The sequence below is a fragment of the Rhyacophila brunnea genome, unplaced genomic scaffold (assembly GCF_057557595.1).
Source record: "Rhyacophila brunnea isolate RB1 unplaced genomic scaffold, BYU_Rbru_1.0 scaffold_10, whole genome shotgun sequence".
NCBI lineage: Eukaryota > Metazoa > Arthropoda > Insecta > Trichoptera > Rhyacophilidae > Rhyacophila > Rhyacophila brunnea.
This window is the reverse complement of record NW_028232752.1, coordinates 34701020-34717600: the sequence shown is the minus strand read 5'-3', so window position 1 is coordinate 34717600 and position 16581 is coordinate 34701020. Positions and strand designations below refer to the sequence as shown.

Sequence of the window (16581 nt, the reverse complement as noted above, 5' to 3'; positions counted from 1 at the left end):
AATATCGTCGTAAAAATAATTTAAGTAAGTTAAAATTGTGATAATGAATGTATTATTTTTACTTGTTTTTAGTGTTATTTAATCAGTGTTTTTTTACTCAAACTCTACATCCTGCTTTTTTGATACTGTGTTTAGGTTGCAAAATATTTACACATGGGCGACACGTATCTGTAGGCATATAATTATAGATAATTATTTTTTTTAACACGTAATTAGTATATCGTACAACTAGGCGTAACAAACTAGATTTCAATATTGATAAATGCAATCTTTTGTCATTTACCAGAGCCTCAAAAGTGTTGTTTTTCCAATCTCGATGCATGGCAGAGTTCTGTCACGAATATCATCTGTAAGGGATCTTGGCATTACGTTTGAGAGTAAACTGACATTTATTAGCCATATAGTTACCATTTGTAACAAGGCGCTTAAAATGTTGGGCTACGTCATGCGTACTTCTCGGGTCTTTTCGGATGTTACGGTATTAAAACTTTTATCTAATTCTTTAGTTCGAAGCAGACTTGAGAGTGGGTCTATTGTTTGGGCACCGCATCAGTTGAAGTATGGCCTTATGGTGGAGAGGGTTCAGAAGAAATTCTTGAGGCTCCTTTATTTGAGGTTGTACGGATACTATCCGTGACTTTATCCAACTGACTTTCTCTTAGGCATGCTTACATACTGCAGTTTTCAATTTAGAAGAAATCTTTATTTAGCTACGTATTTTTTTCGACTTATACGAGGTATAAATGAGAACTCTGCCATTCTGGGCAGTGTTGACCTGTATGTCCCTGATAACTATCTTAGAAATAGAGAACATCAGTTGATTATTCTCCCAAGATGCAGAACCAACCTGCGACTGGTAATGCCAATTGGGAGGGCGATAACTATGTTCAATGAAATTGCTTCGGGTGTTGATATATTCCACCTACGTGAAGATGAGTATAGGTGGACGTTATTTTATAAATTTTTAAAATATGGTCTGCTTAACTCATCCGGTGTACTTCTATGTACCTATCTAATTAATATTTTTGTATGTACATATTTCTACTGTTTAATAACATACTATCTATCTCTTTTTTTATGTAATACTGTTTTATATTTCTTTGTTTCTAAATGTCATGTTGTGAACGTCTTAAACTTATAATTTGTAATGTCCACAATATGTTAAAAATAAATAAATTGAATTGAATTGAATTCCTCACGGGTCCGAAAACCCTTCTCATTGTATTTTTAAAATATTTTATTCTTCCTCTCATCCTTTTTTAAGACTCAGCATTCCGATCTATTGATCAATTTGGGTCTCTTAAGGGTTTTGTATAGGCTTATTTTAGATTTATTTATGAGGAGTATTAATCTGTAGTGCCTATGTAAATTGTAGTATGATTCAAGTGATGATATCATTTTGAGGAGTAATTTGTAATAGGTACCAGATACATCGTAGACTTTTGTAAATTCGTAGCATATAAGAGATTCACTCACAAACATTATTTTATTTAATTGGTCATGCATGTTATAATTAATTTTTTGCTGTTTCCCCTTTTTCTGTTTCCTGTGGCACTGGTTTTATTATCAACAGTTTTACAAAGCGAATTCATCAGCTGGGAATGAATGATCTTTGCATTTGAATCAAATTATTAATTGTTCAGTTGTACGATTGTACACACGCTGATGTATATTATAATGCATTAAAAGTGAAAAAAAAACTCCGAACTTGAGAGATATATCTTATGCATTATTATTATAATTAATAATTTACGTAGACATATTTCAAAGATTACAAAATGTGCGGTTTTAAGTGTTTTTGTGGAATATTGTTATTATTTTCAGTTTTAGTGGTTAATAAAGTATTTGCAGCATCTAGCAATGGAATTTGTGGCACTAAAGAGATAACGTAAGTTGAAGTTATAAAAAAAACACAAATAAATACCTAACTAAATAATATAATTATTGACTGAGGACTACTTTTTATGTCACGGATTTCGCCTTTCGGCATCTTCGGGCAATATATTCACTCACTTGTAGCTTACACGTTTGCATTTGATGAGTGTGCATAGTGCATGAAGATGCCGAAAGTCGAAACCTGGCTCAAATGCAAAGTATAAAGTAAATCAATTAGAATTTAAATAAATAACTAGCACGGTACTTAGTACCTCAGTAATTTCAACATTGACTAATACCAGAGTACTCTCTTACATATTACATACATGTGAGTTCTAAATATTAAAATGGTCTCGTTAGATTAGGATTTCTTAACCTTTTTGAAACCCGATCGGATAAGAGTAATAGTTTTGATTCCACGACTAAAGAAAAGATTAGTAAAATAACATAAAGAAATAATTTTTTCCATTTTAATAATAATTTCAGTATTTATAGTCGTAGATAATAAACATTAAATCTTATAATGATAAAGTGAATCTTGGCTTTGAATCTGTTTTGAAAGGATATCAAATCTTGCTGATATTTTAAACAAGCAAGACCTTATCTACCTACGAGTATGTCATCTCCAGATTGTATCCTGCTTCGAAATTTTATTTTTATTATAGTTTAAGCTGAAAACCCTGACTTATATACATGTATGTTGTTGCAAAGGACAGTAGTACATAGAGTGTTTAGAACTTTTGTCAAAACTGTGTCGAAGTGCCTCATCAGTTTCTATGTCAATGAATTGATCTTGTATGTTATTGATCTATCTGGTAGTGTAGCCAGATAGTGATACATAAATACAGTATGTGGGGAGTAAGCATAGAGTTTTAGCAAAGTCTGTGCGGTGTTACATAAAACTTATAGCATCTTATTATTTAAAAAAACATTGTTATTATTGAGAATATTTCGCAATCAACTCAATGTATCAATTAACCCAATTTCGGGTCACAACCCACATTTTAAGAGCCCCTAGTTTGGCAGGATAAGACGTTTATGACTCATGAAATCCATTAACCCCATCTGGTGTTCATCATGACCGATATAAAGACATAATCGAGTTGGATAATGATAACAATTTATATTATTTTTACAATTGTTTTTTTTATTATTGTAATTTTCAGATCAATTATAAACAAGCCAATTACCTACAATGTTATGCAAACATATCGATCATATAAATGTAAAAACGGTCAAAAAAGCTGCACCATGAAAAAACAAGTAAGGAAGACGAAGAAAAAGGTCGGTAAACTTTTCTTTTTTTATATGTGATATTTTATTGAAATCTAATTAGGGGGTTGATCCACACACGAGTAAGTACACGAACCATCGCAAGTAAGGGGTCTTCAATAAAAAAGTCAAACGATTTTATATATAGGTATTTTAGCCTCCACCTTCTTTCATTGTCATACCTCGTCACAAAATTTTTTACCCCTTTGTCTAAATTAGGTAGTAATTGTTTCCAACTCCCTCTACTCATTAATTATTGAAAATGACCGATTTCAGAATAATTTTCTCACAGACTATTCTTTTAATTCTCCGGAAAAATGTCTTTATTTGATTGGTTATATGACGCTACATTTTCTATGATCCCTAGTTATCATTTTGTCATATTTCATCTCATTATATCAGGCATCCTCCAAAATTGGGATGTGACTTAATATATCGTAGATCCCTAAAACTTAACCACGGGCTACAAACATGGCTGATGACACATAATCAAGTAAAATGACTACACAAACGCATGTCTAGTGTCTCGACAATCTTCTTTATGGATAATAATACGTTATTATGTGATAGTTAATAAATCTATCTCCTATTTAGACGACATACGATGTGCGATGTTGTTAATTTCGAGATTGGTGGGTATTAAGTTATACTCTGAGTTTTTGTTTTATGGCGAACTCAAACTACTTACCTACTTATTGAATAAATGATAATATTTGATGCTTAGTTTTATATAATTTATATTTGCCCTATTATTAAATTTCTGAGTGCCAATAACGTGTTCGCATTCATTTTGAATAATCAACACGCATTTATATACTATGTATTTTTCGGAATATTATTAGTATATTTTATTAATATTGTTAAATGCACTAAACTAACTGTATTCAATTTTAGTTTTCAAATTCAGTCGCATGGGCATTACGGTCACTCTTTAGGGGAGATTTTAAAGTATCAAACTCTTCTGATTGAAAATGTCAGACTTGCACTTATCATAAATAATTTACCAAACATCAAAGATCGATCAACAGGTTGATTCATTATTGAAAGATAGCATCCTCTTCTTCTTTTTGTGTCATATTCGATGAGTTCGGCCATTTTATTCTTATCCATATTGCTGCGATGGTACACGGATCCACAATCCTTCTCAAATGCGATGAGGTGGACGTCGATGACTTTCATCTAACGCCGCCTCCAAGCCTTGATGGTGACAAACTATTATATAAGATGAGAAAGCGGACTATTCGTCTAATGGCGCTAGATGCAGCCTTGAAGACATGGCAGAAAAAATGGGATGCCCACATCAAAGGCAGGCACACATATGTTTTTTTTTCCAAATATCAAATGGCGAGTCGAGATAACTGCTATGACTCCGGACTATTACACCAGCCAATTTTCGACTGGACATGGTAGCTTCGGTAGCAGGCTCTATAAGCTTGGTCTTATTGACCTTTCTAAATGTCCATTTGGTGGAGAAATACAGGATAAAAACAAAAAAAAAATGTTTACGGAAAGGGAAGAGCTGATCAAGTCGGTTAAGATTCATTCACTCGTGATTAAAGTGTTGTTTATTTTATGTCATGAGATATGAATTAATAATATTACAATTGCATTATGAAATGTTGTATAATATATGAAATATCAATGGATAATATTTTATAAAGTAGCGTTCGATTCCATGAAAATTACATGAAAATGAAAAATAAGTTAATTGTTCATTGAATTGGCGTTAACGTGGTAGAGCTCTATTGCAATGGTTTGGATAACATTTTTTCGTTAATTCTATAATATTTGAGTTATTTATGTTAAAAGCTGTTTTAGGCATCAAAAAAAACCATACGATAAGTAATTTTCAATAAGTAATCATACTGGACGTTTGCAATTTCCAAGTCGCGATTTAAAAAGATAGCCTATTATGTTCTTCTTTTCTTCGCTCAACAATGGCGTAGTTTCTAGATAAGTTCTATATTTATTTTTTTTATAAATTAAATTTACTCAGTTTGAGTTTTTGAAATTATATTAAATTATTGAGAATGAATGGTGTATATTCTAATTCAATGAGTTGGAGGGTGGAAGATGTAAGCGGACATCGACTGACATAAGCATTTTATGGTATTTTCATGTTTGTCTCCACAATTAGTTTTCAGAACCTATATATTACTGATTATACATGTCCTGTGTTACATTATCTAAGCACTGGTAGGTATGCAGGGATTTATTTTGTTAATACTTATTAATTAACAAAAATATTTGTTAGTATATATTCTACCTAATATAAATTGCTAACAAAGATAATTAATTTTTAATTATGTTTTTAGATGTTTGCCGAAAAAAAAATCATCAACACTTGTTGCAGTCATTTCGAATATAAAAATGCGACCAACGAATGCATTCCTAAATGCAATCCACCTTGCCAAAACGCCACATGCGTCAGCCCGCAAACGTGCGCCTGCGACGCTGGATATGTTCAAAATCCAGAACACAATTATAAGTGTATTCCAAAGTGTTCAGCTTGTTCGCACGGCGATTGCGTAGCACCCGAAAGATGTGAATGCCATACAGGCTATACCAAAACCAACGTTAGTTTAGACTGCTTACCATACTGCCAGAAGCCATGCCAGCACGGAAGTTGCACAGGCCCTGACTTTTGTTCATGTTACCCAGGGTATGAAAAAGACCCTGCTAACGATACGACTTGCAATCCAATATGCACATCTGGATGTCCGCATGGAAAATGCGTAGCTCCTTTAATTTGCGCATGTGACATTGGATATACAGCTAACGTGAACAATATTTGTGAACCAAAGTGTAAAATCCCTTGTGTCAACGCCACTTGCATAGAACCAGACGTTTGTAACTGTTACAAAGGATATGAGAGAGATTCTTCTAATCATAATGTTTGTAAGCCATTGTGTAAATCCGGTTGTAAAAACGGTGTCTGTATTGGGCCTGATATATGTCAGTGTAATACAGGCTTTGAGGAAAGTCATATCATTGGAATTTGTGAACCTCAATGTAAGACGCCTTGTTTACATGGAAAATGTATTAGACCTAACGTATGCGAGTGTGATGAAGGGCACATGATTGATCCATTGAATGAATTTTCATGTAAACCATTATGTGAAACAGGTTGCGAAAATGGAATATGTGTCGGACCAAATAGTTGCGAGTGCAACGAAGGTTATAGAAAAGATCGCTTTAATAATTGTATGCCAACGTGTACAAAGCATTGTATAAATGGAATATGCTCTAAACCTAATATGTGTATGTGTAATAAAGGTTATGTCAGTGATCTTTCAAATAATTTTACTTGTAATCCTGTTTGTGAAAAAACATGCGAAAATTCACACTGCGTTGCACCTAATGCATGTCAGTGTGCTATTGGATATAAAAAAGAGACGGACCCATTCAAATGCGTGCCGGCCTGCAAAATTCCTTGTCTGAATGGAAATTGCGTCAAACCAGACGTCTGTGTTTGTAAAAAGGGTTACAGCGTAGGATCTTTAACTGGCAGAAAAAACAATACTGTTTGCGAGCCCGTTTGCAAATCAAATTGTCAGAATGGAAAATGCATAGCACCTAACACCTGTCAGTGTAACACGGGGTATCAACACGATGCAATTAATACATCATCAGCTTGTATACCGAGTTGCAAAAATCCATGTGTAAATGGAATGTGTAATAGTCCAAATACTTGCGATTGTAATTTAGGATACACACTTGATAAACTGAATAAGTATTTGTGTAAACCGATCTGTAATCCCGCTTGTGAAAATGGTCAGTGTAAATCACCGAACACTTGCGAATGTAACAGTGGATATCGCAAGGATGGAAATTCAACGAGGTGTATAGCGACCTGCACAAACCCTTGCATCAATGGTAAATGTACTTTGCCTGATGTATGCACTTGTAACCATGGATATGACTCACATAATAAATTTGAATGTAAACCGGTTTGTAAAATATTTTGTGAAAACGGTCGATGTGTAGCACCCGATACGTGCGAGTGTAACGAAGGGTTTCAAAAAGAAGGAAATTCGTCAAAATGTTCGCCTATCTGTGATAACCCTTGCATCAATGCACAATGTACAATGCCGAATGTCTGCATCTGTAATTTAGGATTCAGTAAAGACAAACTAAATAATCATTCATGTAACCCAATTTGTAAGTCAACTTGTAAAAATGGTAAATGTATAGCCCCTGATACATGCCAGTGTAATATTGGTTATGAAAAAGATAATAAATCTTCTGAATGTATACCACGTTGCGATGAGCCTTGTACGAATGGAAATTGCACAATGCTAAACACATGTGTATGTAACACTGGATATAAAAGGGATACTTTTAACAAATATATATGTAATGCTGTTTGTGAATCCGGTTGCATTAACGGTAAATGCATATCACCCGAAGTATGTGCGTGCAATATAGGATACCAGAGAGAAGGAAACACATCGATATGCAAACCAACGTGTTCTAAATTATGCGTTAATGGAGATTGTACAAAGCCAGATGTTTGTACTTGTTACAAAGGATATACAAATGATCCTGTTGATAATCACATATGCAATCCTCTTTGCACGTCTGTTTGCGAAAATGGTCGATGTATTGCACCAGACGTTTGCAAATGTGACAGTGGATATCAAAAAGAAATAAATTCATCTAAATGTCTTCCAATTTGTACAACACCTTGTGCAAATGCTAAATGTTCGAAACCAGATGTTTGTGAATGTAATTTAGGTTACGAAGCCCACCCAAATAGTACCAATGAATGTATCCCAATTTGTAAAAAGGGCTGCGCAAATGGAAGCTGCGTATTTCCTGATGTTTGCCAGTGTAACCCTGGATATGAACTGTACGGTAACTTGTTCGAATGCCGCCCAAAATGTATAGTACCTTGTGAAAATGGTGTATGTAGCAGCCCAAATATGTGTACATGCTATACTGGTTATGAAAACTATAATACAGATAAAATTGTCCGTAAACCGACAATTGGTTGCAAAACAATAAATTGCACAGAATCGTTAGAAATAGAAACAATTAAAAACGTTTCAGCGTGTAGACCAAAATGCGAATCGGAATGTGTCAACGGATTTTGCACCTCCCCTGGTGTGTGTACGTGTATTAAAGGATATAAAACGGATTCTATGAATAAGTTTCACTGTAATCCGGCTTGTGAAATACCTTGTGAAAATGGAGTTTGCGCGTCTCCCGGAAAATGCATATGTAATGTGGGATATGAAAAAGATAGTTCGCAGAATTCTAGTTGCAAACCGTTTTGTAAAGAAATGTGTATAAACGGAATATGCAATAGTCCTGGTATTTGTACTTGCGATCCAGGATTTGAAAAAAGTAGTTCCGATTCGTTTTTGTGTTTGCCTTCTTGTGCTATGGGCTGTGAGAATGGAATCTGCATTGCTCCGGATTTCTGCAGGTGTAAACAAGGATTCAAGTTAATAGAAAACGGTGTGAAATGTGTACCTGACTGTATCAATGGAAACCCTACATTAAACAATACATGCCAATGTTTACCGGGATATGAATTGGAGGAAGGTTCTTGGCACAGGTGTAAAAAGATGTGTTCTGTCAATTGCACGTTTGGAGAATGTGTTGCAACAGAAAAGTGTGATTGCCTTAAAGGATATACGCTTGATCAAAATAATAAATATATATGTAAACCGGATTGTAAAAAACCTTGCTTCAATGGAATTTGTATAGCGCCAGATAAATGCAAATGTAATCAAAATTATACACTTGATCCTTACGAAGAAAGCAATTGTCGTCCCCATTGTAGTACCCCTTGTGACCATGGCTATTGCTCAGCTCCCGAGAAATGTTCTTGTAATTACGGATATAAAATGGACATATTCAAGAAATATTGTATCCCAAAATGTTCCAGCCCCTGTCCAAATGGAAAGTGTACAGGACCCAATAAATGTTCATGCAATTTAGGCTACGCCAAAGATCCTGAAGACCAGTACATGTGTAGACCATTTTGCTCTAACAATTGTACAAACGGTCACTGCACTGCGCCAGAAACTTGCACTTGTAATGCAGGGTTTTCACCATTGAGCAACGACACATCCAACTGCAAGCCGATATGTAAGAAGCCATGTGTCAACGGTACTTGTATTAGACCAGAAGTATGTGAATGTTGGCCAGGGTTTATCCCGATCGCGGGATCTACTGAGAAATGTCGCAAGAGCTGTAATCCAGAATGCGTATTTGGGCATTGTTCAGTCAACGGGACATGTATCTGCTATGAAGGTTTCATAGGAGTCAGCTGTTCAAAAGAACAAACTCCCCCGATAGCAGTGGTCACTGCGGGAATAAAGATGATACAGTAAGAATTTTTCAATTAATATATTATTATTATCAATTTTATTTACTGTTATTTCTTGGTGGAATGCTATGCTAGTTGAAGTTATATGATTAAGTAAATTTTATTTTTTTATGTTTGGTCATTTTTCCATATTTTATATAACCTCAATAATTCGTCTTACGAATGTCATTATAATTTTAAAAAGTTATTTATTCAAATATTAGAGACAAATGCCCCATATGCATGACCACCACTTAAAAATAAAAAAACTTATAACAAACAGTGGTTATAAAAAAATATTTGAAAAAATAAATGTTTTTATGTAGGCAGACTTTGACATTTTAGAAGTAATTAATATCTAACTCTAAATTGACATGTATAGTTTTTAATAAGTATCCATTTTTTGTTGTTTAGCAAACATTTTTATTTTCTTAAATTCATTTCAAAACATTTATTCTGTCAAAAAATGTATCAAGACATTTTTATTTGTATACGAGGAGGGTTGTGGTTAGGGTTTTTTTTATATATTGTTATTTACCGGGGCTCTTGTGAACCGTATATGAGTCTCAAAGCGTTGGGAATATTGCACTGTATTAGTGTTAGTAGATAATTTCTCAGGATGCACTCGGTTAATACAGGGTGTTCCAATTGGTTGTGGTAGAGTTTTGATAGGAATTTGATCCGTTTATTAGTAGACATTAGGATTAAAAAAATAATATGTTGTTTTAAAAATCCCATTAACGGATGAAATGTCTCTACATAAACTTCTTTGGCAAACGGTGGTGCAGATATTATTTTGTAAACTCTGCTAGACATCTCGTCGATTGAGTAGGAATAATAATTATTGTTTCGACTGCTTGTCTAACCACTTCAATGTTCTCAGTAGATTGAAAGGTGAATGTATTAAGTAACCACGGTAGCATGTGTCAAACAGGTTGCAACCTGTCAAACTCACCTCCTGCATTATAAATTTTGATACAGTAGCGTACACAAAGCCATTAAAACCCATTGATACACCTGCATAATTTTCACATGTAACCACCTCAACGTTTCAATTGAAACTGAAAATTTGGTGATGTTTTTTTCGATTTTCAATTTGCATTTTTTCGAGAAAAATAATAAATTATTATAGTATGCATATAATATCTTATAAATGCGATGAGTGAAGCTTAATTAATTCTTTGTCTTCATTCATTAATTGCACGGCTAATTGAGATACTGAGAATTAAGCTAGTGCAAATCTCATACAATTAAATAATACATTAGGAACCAGTTTTATAACACCACATAACTATTTATTTAAAAGAAATGAAAATATAATTAATATTAAATTATACAGGTTTTTTAAAAAGGTGTGTCGATAGCTATTTGGGTTGTAACACCATTATCTAGACTGAACCGAAATAGCTATCGACAAACCTTTTTTAAAAACCTGTAGAATTTAATATTAATTATATTTTCATTTCTTTTAAAATCGAATTCTACCAAGTAAATGCTAACTCAATTAATACTTATTTATACGTGAAAAAGGATTTACACATGTACTTGTACGAAAAGATATACTAAGTTATTTTATTACCATATATGAGTAGGTATATTATCAAAATGCCGTTATGATTAATTTCATATCAACGTATTTATTTTGAATGTTTTTGTTTTGACTTGTCCTTCTTGAGAACAATTTATCAGCTCACATACAGAATGTTAAAAACGGTTATGTAAATGTATATTTTACTTTGTCGTCGATTTACTTAACTTGGTCATCGGTGCACTTGTTGTCCAATCCCCAGGTGATGTCAATTACATTTAGGATAAAATATAATATAAAAAAATACATTGAATATAAACATACCTACACCGATTTGGAACATATAAAATTGGCATTTCAATTTCTATTGTTATGAACATGAAATAAGTCTTACAATTCCCTAAACTTAACTTAACTTACTAAGTACTTAACTAAGTATGCATCATTTCTTTTATTCAAGGGTACTTTATTGATACCTTGATTTAAAAACACAAAACCCGATTGCCAATATTAACATAATTTGATGAACATTTCTTGTAGGAACTACTACTTAAATTCATTGTAATTAAGTAAGATGCACATACTTACTTGGTAACGCGCATTGATGTGAATCCAGATTTTTTGTAGTATTTATATATCTGAGGTGTTTTGTATGACTTACTGCCATATAGCAAGTCAAAGGATAGTGAAAGATAAGTCTAATGTATCATGTTGACATAAATTAATAGCGCGAGTGTAATTTATTATCTCCCTTTTACATATCTTTGTGCCTATTGATTTGTTATAATCAAAGATAAAATTTGAAAATTTTAAGGTTTGGCGATTCACCATGGGACCTGGCATGGGTGGTAGCAGGCGTATTGGCTGTTGGTCTCATTCTTTTGGGATTTCACAAAGTTTTCCGGGAACAATCCTGCAAACGTCAAGATTTCCCAGAGCCAAGTAATTATGATGTTATAATTGTTATTAATAATTATTATTTACGACTTTAAATAAAGACAAAGTTTGACGGTTGGGTCGAGCGCATAAGTCCGATGTCGACCGTGCTTCTCATAATTAATTTAATATATCTGTGCATTAGAATACACAATGGTCGACAAACATATTGCTGTTTAAATACAAACTTCATAACGTAATGGGCTCTGGTTTCTCACAGATGTCTCTGAATATTCTATTGGGATTTCTGCAGCATAATAATAATTTAGAAACTATCCTAGAATCGATCAAAAGTGACTATATATATTATTAGTAAACTGTTTTCAATAACGTCTAGCTTTGTATCGTTTTTTTTTTTGATGATATTAATTGGAATTGGGATCAAAAATCAAAATACAGTTCAGATGCAGATAGTATTAAAAAGGACCATATATATGTACACCTGTACGTAAGATTAAATTTAGTACCAAATCAAACATTAAACTATTGTAGAACAGCTAGTAAGTAATAATGTAATGCACATTTAGAACGAAAAATTTGGTTTTTGTAATAAAAACAAAATTGCACTTTTACTCAGACGTGTAAGTGTTATTATTAGAATTATCGATATTATGATCAAAAGAGGGCATTGGCCGCCTGCAGGAAACGTCTCCCTTCTCCTCTGATTGCCGCAACCTTCCTCCAACGTCAAGGGCGCTGTGTCTCTTTTTACACAATACAACCTAACTTGAGGTCTCACAACCCGACCCTCATTTTCCTTCTGGTCTACTTAAGAAATTAAATTATTTATAGAATGTATTTTTACCATGAATTTTAACAGTTAACACAATAAAAAAAATACTAAAGAAATAAGTTTGGTGTGAGTTTTGGTGGTTGGATGCATTCACTAAGACACATTCGCATCACAGAAGATTTTGGGGGTGAGGAATTACAGTCGGTACAACGTGTATATTTCGTAGTTGTACCTGCCATCTTTGCATATGAGTCCGAAGACTCTTATACATAATATTATATTCCTTTCAACGATACCGAGGACCCTCTCATATTTTTAATAGGGCTCAACGCTTCGATACACATGTCAATATGAACATGATGAGAGCTTTGTATAAATACACTTTAGTTTTGTTTATATGCAGTTTTGACCTGACGTGATTATACAAATCCTGGAATAATTTAATACAACAATATCGATTAAAATACAAATGCATTTATGGTCGGGAGGATTGGCCGGAATATATCCCAGTAGGCCAACAAAAAAAAATATTGTATAAAATACAAATTTAATATAATTCTTGTGTCAGATAAATTAAATAGACTACTACTGAATCTAATCATAGTTAATGTAAGGCGAGGTGTTATTGTGTTTGGGAGTAATTTGACCTACACAATAATATGACAAGTTAATTTAAAAAAATGTACTGAAACAGTACACCAGAGCTCTGAAGAACGGTGGGAAAAGTGCAGCTTTTCTACCTAGAAGTAGTTGCTTATATGGAACTTGTATTTGCTTAACGTATTGTTTTAAAAAGTAAGCCTCACCATTTTCTTTTTGTTTTGTAGGCTGTGAGGAATATGAAACCATACTTCTAGCCCACCTTTTATAGTAAAATGCATGTTTAATGTAAAAACCATCAAAATAAAATAAATACGTCCAGTGGAAGGTAAGCCGACCACATACCTACATACGTATAAATATGTATTAGTATGTTGTATGGTTTCCAATCCTGCAGATGTTCCGAAAAATAAGAATTATTTGTATGCACCTGTCAAATTACATGCGTTGTTGGAGCACAGCCATGGATCAAAACTATTTGCCCGTTTCAGGTTTATTAAGCACCAAAAACAAAGGCTGCGCGGCTGACCTGTGCACTTCACAGAACAGATTAATAATAATATAAATATAAAAGCTATCGCCGTCGACCAAGGTTTTGGAGCAGGATACTTTACGATGGTCAGCCCATAAATCCCGATTATAACAAAGCGTGTAGACTGCCCTCAATATTGAATGCACGTCACATTTACGTAATAGAATTTTACGCAAATTATTATCATACAGATGTAATTATTGAAAATACCATTTATATTCCATATTTTACTACACTTCATATTCATAGTCTGTAATAACACACCCAGTAGGGTAAAGCCAGTTCCGTTTCCGTTCCAGCCGCTTCCTAGAGACGTACACATTTTTAATGATGCACTATGTATTTTGTTTTTAAAATTATATTTTATCATTTTTAGGATTATTTTTGTTTTGAAAATTATATTTCTTTGCTTATTTTATCTCTCGAAAAAAATGATTTACCTATTTTTTTATTCAAAACGTCTTATTATGAACGTTTTGAATTATTTTTTTGTTATGTAGGTAGGTGCTAAATATGTTTTTTTAATAAATAAAAATTGGAATCATTGACTAGAAATAATCCCGGGTCGGACTCTGACCGTGTCTTACAATCCGTCTTAAAATCCGACCCTGCTTAAAGACGAATGTGTTATTAACTATTTATTTTATTCAACGAACAATTCACAAGATTTTAAGAATGTACCGTTCTAATTATTGAACATAAATATGTCTGAAAACACTCTTGAGAAAATATAGCCATTTGAAAAAATCTTCTTTGAAAAAAGTAAGACACCCGGCTGTAATCGAGCCGGCGTTTCTTGGGTATCGCGCCCTGTGCATTACCACTATGCTACGAGCGCTTATTAGCAGATATTAAAAGGCCAATAGTTAAAATCTGTCGCAATTAAGCATGGCAGTCGTAGCATAGTGATCATTTTCTCATGAGTATTTTCAGAATTATGAATGTGTTATTATTTAAAAATAATCAATGTACCTACCTACTAAAAATTGCATGTGATATATCATAATGTTGCGTTTATGATAATTATATGTATAGCCTATGTTAAGATAAGAAACTATTTTTTGTATTAAATTGCGGTTTATTGAATGTTTTTACAGGCTACTGGACTTACAGCGATAATCTATTTGTCGCCGCAGACAGATTGCGATACGATAATGCACAGAAATACAACAATCCGATGTACTCGGCGACGCAGTGCACTCCCAGCAAACACTTTCCAGCTGATGAAGATGAACGAGTATGGCTGAACTCTTCGGAGAACATCGATAGTACCGCGGAAACGGTCGAATGCAGCGATTCAATATCAGCAAAACAAATGGATTTGTCCATTGAAAGTTAGCTGAAAGCCACGAAGACTTTGCATAGGTTTTACTTCAACTTCCGAGCGATGTTATCGCGAACAAGAAAGAGTATGATGTAAATCGGGGTTTCTTAAACGTTTCGAGTCGTGACCCTGGGTTAATAATTTTGGTTACGAAACCCAAAAACAAATTAATAATACGACACATATTTATATTTTAATAATCCGAAAAACACTGTTGTAGTTGTTGTATTGGTAAAAACATTAATTTATTATGTTTTTATGACGTTGAATACGTTTTGAAAGGTCATAAAAATGATATCATATTAGATAGGTTGCATTTTCATGGGTCGCTCATATATTATTTCACGCTCTAAATGGGGAAGGAATCTGATATGATGTAATGATTTGTGACGAAAAAAATTACACAACCAACGAATAAAAACATTGTTATTCTGAGAATAAAATATTCCGTGATAATAAAAATTTGATCATAATATTATCCTGAAATCATTACTTTCCACCAAATTACTTGTCAAATGAATGCAGGGGGGATTAGAGTCTTCTATAAGCTGGCGTTCACGTCACGTCGTTTGCGGAAGGAAAGCATTGTACCATCGCTTTCGACTGTTGCAAGTTTTCAATGGGAGGGAACGAGAAAGAATGCAGTGTTAAGATGCTGAAGCGGGGGGAAACCGCACGCCAGCTTATAGAAGACAGACTCTAGTTATAAAATTTGATGTAATTTAGATCGGAGGGTAAAATACTCTGTGAAGATGTGTGAGATTAGGGATCAAACATACTGAAAATCGTATGATGATATCTTTCGCCTCAAACTGTTTTAAAATTTGTTTTTATAGCTAGAGTTGAAAACTCTGACTCGCATATTGAACATTAATGCTGTTATAAAGGGGAGTAGTACTAAACTATTACATTTTTAACGCACAGTGGTTTTAAATGTTTGTATAAGAGTTTTTGTATATTCATAACGTTTTATTTTTCTTATTTTCTTCCCTTTTTTATAAAACATACAACAACAGGCCTTGATGCCCATGATAATGTGTCCACAGTAAGTCCATAGTTATGTAATAATTGTGAAACAGTAGTGGGGTAGTAATAGTGATACAATCACCGATATGTATACAAAGGTTTTGAGAAAATCGCATGATTATATTTGTATTGTACCCCACCCTTTGTAATTATTTAGTATCTGAAAAAATGTCATTTTTGGAAATATTTCACGACCTACTGAATGTACCAATCGATCCAATTTTAGGTCGTGACCTTATAGGTTAAGAACACTTGTTGTAAATATTGAGTTATGTAAGTATAACCATATGTACGCCAATGAGTTTTGGTGTTTTAAAAAAATATATATAACACTATATTGTATAAGCTAATATATACACCGATTAAAAGCCACACTATAAATTAATATTTTAAGGATAAAAAATATTGCTTCTCGGATATTTCGTTAAATTGATGT

At 33.4% G+C, this 16581-nt stretch overlaps 1 protein-coding gene across 1 annotated transcript; it reads left to right on the top strand.

Moving 5' to 3' along the window:
- The first annotated feature begins 1614 nt into the window (after positions 1-1614).
- On the top strand, positions 1615-16308 carry LOC147079136 (uncharacterized). Its single transcript, XM_085953582.1, has 5 exons — positions 1615-1888; positions 3042-3159; positions 5463-9487; positions 11809-11936; positions 14893-16308. Exons 1-5 carry the CDS (start codon positions 1779-1781, stop codon positions 15132-15134), a joined length of 4623 nt encoding a protein of 1540 aa, XP_085809708.1. The 5' UTR covers positions 1615-1778; the 3' UTR covers positions 15135-16308.
- The last annotated feature ends 273 nt before the right edge of the window (positions 16309-16581 follow it).